This window comes from Cebus imitator, unplaced genomic scaffold (assembly GCF_001604975.1).
Source record: "Cebus imitator isolate Cc_AM_T3 unplaced genomic scaffold, Cebus_imitator-1.0 Scaffold232, whole genome shotgun sequence".
NCBI classification, from domain to species: domain Eukaryota; kingdom Metazoa; phylum Chordata; class Mammalia; order Primates; family Cebidae; genus Cebus; species Cebus imitator.
The window spans coordinates 2,821,027-2,825,036 of NW_016107547.1; the positions used below are offsets into that span (position 1 = coordinate 2,821,027).

Consider the following 4,010-nt stretch of genomic DNA (forward strand, 5'->3'; position numbering starts at 1 on the left):
CACTGCTGTGATCACTGCTCATTGCAACCTCTGCCTCCCAAGATCAAGCAATTCTCCTGCCTCAGCCTCCTGAGTAGCTGAGATTACAGGTGCCAGCAACCATGCCTTCGCCTCCCAAAGTGCTGGCATTACAGGCATGAGCCACCATGCTCAGCCATAACTTATCTTTTTTAACAACAGATTTAACAGACAGCTGCATAACACAATATAAATCTATGTTAATGGACACTTTGGGAGGCCAAGGCAGGTAGATCACTTGAGGTCAGGGGAGTTTGAGACCAGCCTGGACAACATGGTGAAACCCTGTCTCTACTAGAAATACAAAATTAGCCGGGCAATGGTGGCATGTGCATGTATTCCCAGCTACTCAGGATGCTGAGGCTGCAGTGAGCCAAGATCGCACCATGGCACTCCAGCCTGGGCGACAGAATGAGACTCCATCTCAGAAAAAAAAAAAAAAAAAAAAAAGGAAAGAACAGCACCCATGTATATATACAACTATCCAACTCCATCACCTGATTAGGAATTCATTCCATGATGCTGAATATTATCCTCTCTAAGCTCTTGGAAACAAAGTTTCTGTTGGGTCACTGCAGTCTGCAGCACACCCATTTTCCCTGCCGGGAGTGCGGCGCCAAAGGAAGCTGGTCCCAGCGGGCCTTCCGGGCCCCAGCAGGCCTTGCGGCATGATTCAGCTTTTCTCTGTGGTGTGTCGCGGAGTCGCTCGTCCGGTTTGGTGTGGCGAAGGGGACCTGCTTCACTCTTTGTGAGAACAAGGGAGTGAGGGAGGGAGGAGGCCGAGGAGGAGGCCAGGACTGAGCAAGGACTAAAGTAAGACTGAGAGGGCAGGGGAGGGACGGACTGGTTGGCGGCAGCAGCCTGTACCGGAAGTGACGGCCGCAGCCGAGGCGACAGCGGTGAGGCAGCTGCTTGACTAGGCCGCAGCCGCCATGGCGGTGAATTTTGGAGACCACGCCAGCGGGTTCCGCCACAGTGATGTGATCAGGTTCATAAACGATGAAGTCCTCAGGGATGGCAGCGGCCCAGCCTTTTATGTGGCCTTCCGCTCGCGGCCGTGGAACGAGGTAGAGGACGGGCTTCGGGCCGTTGTGGCCGACCCGAACGTGCCGCGGTCCATTAAGAGGGCCTGCACCTGGAGCGCGTTGGCTTTGAGTGTGCGAGCGGCCGTGAGGCAACGGGAGCAGCTGCTGTACCAGGTTCGGCGGCTGCAAGGGCATGTGGAGGAGCGCCAGGCGGCCTCCTGGGCTCTGACCTCCCAGCTGGAGCAGCTGCGCCTGGAGCGTGAGGCGGCGGCCACACAGCTGCACTTCACGCAGTCCGCTCTGCAGCAGGCGCTGAATGAGCGTGATGGGCTGTACGGGAGGCTGCTCCAGGTTGAGAGATTTCCCCAGGCTGCTCCACTGGCCCGTGAAATAATGGCTGGGCCGCAAACAGAGCAGCATGGGGCTGTGGCATGGCCCCTGGCTACAGAGCAGCAGAGAGGGACGGTGGCCATGGGGCCACATGCTAATGCCCAGACGCCAACCCTGACAGATGTTCTTTGTGTGCCAGAACCCCTGAGTGCCTGGGCCGAGGCCAGGCAGTCTCCTCTGCCAGTGCCAGTGCCAGATCCATTCCCGTGCCCACCATCATTTTCAATGGAAGTCCCATTCTTGCCAGCTCTACCACCTGCTGTAGACATGGGAGCAGAAGCAGCAGCAGTCCCACTTCAGATGCCTCCTCCTGGGATCCACCCACCTTGCCAGTGGCCTGCAGTGGACTTCCAGGAGGAGGTGGCCCCTCTGTGGTACCAGAGAAGCTGCATTCAGGAGGAAGGTTCTGAGATCCTACAGGGGTCATTCCCTTTAGGAGACAGCAGAAGCCACAGCCAGGGAGAAGATTCAGAGAGGTCCCAAGGAATGCCCCTCCCTGGGGACAGTGGGCGCCAAAACCAAGAGGAAGATTCAGAGAGGCCCCAGGGGACAGCCCCACTGTGGAGCCACAGAAGCCACTTGCAGGAAAAAGGTACAGAAAGACCCCAGGGGCCCAGAAAGACACAAAATCAGAAAGAAGGTCCAAAGAGGGCCCAGACGAGGCCCACCATGCTGTTTAGAAGGAGCCACAAACTAGAAGGTCCAGAGAGGCCCCAGGGGACTGTCCCCAGGGGAGACAGCAGAAGCTACAGCCAGGAAGGAAGTTCAGAGAGGGCCCAGGGGATGGCCACCCTGGTGGTTATCAAAAGAAGCAAACCAGAAGGTCAAAAGAAGCCCCAGGGGACTGTCCGCCTGGGGGGCAGCGAAAGTCATATCAAGGAAGAAGGTCCAGAGACGTCCCAGGGGACTGTCCCCCAGGGAGACAGCAGAAGCTACAGCCAGGACGGAAACCCAGAGGGGGCCCAGGGGATGGCCACCCTGGTGTTCAGCAGGAGCTGCAAACCAGAAGAAGGTCCAGAGAGGCCCCAGGACACTCCCCTGGGGGTCAGCAGGAGCCATGGTGTCAGAGAAAGCCCAAAGAAGCAGCAGCCTGAGGGGCAGAAGGCCAAGCAACCAAAAGTGAATAAAGTCTCAGGATCCCAGCAACGGGAGAAGTGTGCCTCATTGGCAATTCCAGCGAATTGGAAATGTCCATGTAAAGCCATGAATTTTTCATGGCGTCCGGCCTGCTATAAATGCAAGAACGTCCGTGTGCCATTTGAGAGTGGAGGACAAACTCACTGATTTCAGAAAGGTAAGAAAGAATGGACACACTCCAAAGAGAAACTAATTTCCTAAGACCCCCTTCTGATTAAAATATAACTTATTTACTTCACAGAAAAATTGAAACCAAAATTATGGACAAAATTAAAAATTAAATAAAATAATTTATTATCCCATTACCCAAATTAGCCATTTTAAAAATTATTGTGGATATACAGATAAGAAAATTTATATTCTTATTTTATTCATTTACTTGAACAGAGATGGACTAATTTTGAGTATCATATTTGTTCTTTGAATAGGGGATTTTTTCTGATCGCATTTACGTTTTCCAGGTGGTAGATTCTGGGTGGCTGATGCTGATTGGTTAACACCCTGGAGAAGTTGAAGTCACGAAGTCTTTTCTTTTCCTTTTTGTTTCACTCCTTTTCCTGAAAATGCCTCGTATGTGGCTGGGAGTAGTTGTGTGATTTTTAGAGTCAGAAGCTATGTTGAATTTTAGGGATGGTACTTTTCTTGGAAAATGCTGTTATTCCTTTGGAAAGAAATTTTGGAAACACCACTTTTCCTTGAAAATGCTATTTTTCCTTTGGAAACTACTGCAGTGTTCATGTTTTCTTCATTTTGTTTCATTGGTTTTATAGGTGAGGTCTTATTTTTGTATCTCATCCCCACCAAACTTGCTTGTTGCTGAAGAAGCTGAACCTGTCCCATTAGAAGATCTTCGAAGGCCAAAAGAAATAACAGCACCTCACTTCTGATGGACATACACCTCAGTGAGACTGACGGCAGACTACCAGCTGCAGTGGAGAGGAGTGAGAGGAAATCAGAGAAGAAGCAATGGTTTGACATTCATTAGGGGGAAAAGGAAGAGCAGAATTGTTTTTGTTAGGATTGAATTTTTCCATTGGGGCAAGGAATTAGCTTAGAAGAGTTTGGGGGGTTGTAGTGTTAAATTGTATAGATAATAGCAATTTTGATAAATTTCATTTAGTTTGTTAGATAGTTATTTTCTAGTATGTATTAGGAGCTAGACTTACATGTTATTATTTGGTGACATGTTATTATTTGGTGCACACATCATAATCCTTGTTGCTGAGTGGTTAGAAGATAGGAGAGAGCATAATTTGGGATGCAAATTAGATCAGGGGTATCTTCTTTGCCTTGCATGTAGTGTGGCCTTGGGAAAAACCAATTTAAATAACATCTAGATCCATTTTTTCAGTTTTGTGGGCAACGTGAAAGAGACTTTCACAAATGGCCTTGAGTAACCAAACTGCTAGTCTCATTGATTTGCAGGTGAGACAAGCAGTG

At 50.0% G+C, this 4,010-nt stretch overlaps 2 protein-coding genes across 2 annotated transcripts in view; one reads left to right on the top strand and one right to left on the bottom strand.

Annotated features, from left to right (window-relative positions):
* The window catches only part of LOC108281843 (testis-expressed protein 13D), a 4,195-nt gene extending 3,243 nt beyond the window's left edge, over window positions 1-952 (bottom strand). The window contains exons 1-2 of the mRNA XM_037727482.1: window positions 936-952; window positions 609-837 (exon numbers count right to left, since the gene is read on the bottom strand). Coding sequence (XP_037583410.1) covers window positions 609-837; window positions 936-952 — 246 coding nt within the window. The remainder of the gene's footprint in view (window positions 1-608; window positions 838-935) is intronic.
* Window positions 951-2,718, top strand: LOC108281844 (testis-expressed protein 13D-like). The gene has a single exon (XM_017497552.2). It carries the CDS (start codon window positions 951-953, stop codon window positions 2,715-2,717), a length of 1,767 nt encoding a protein of 588 aa, XP_017353041.1. The 3' UTR covers window position 2,718.
* Window positions 2,719-4,010: the final 1,292 nt, after the last annotated feature.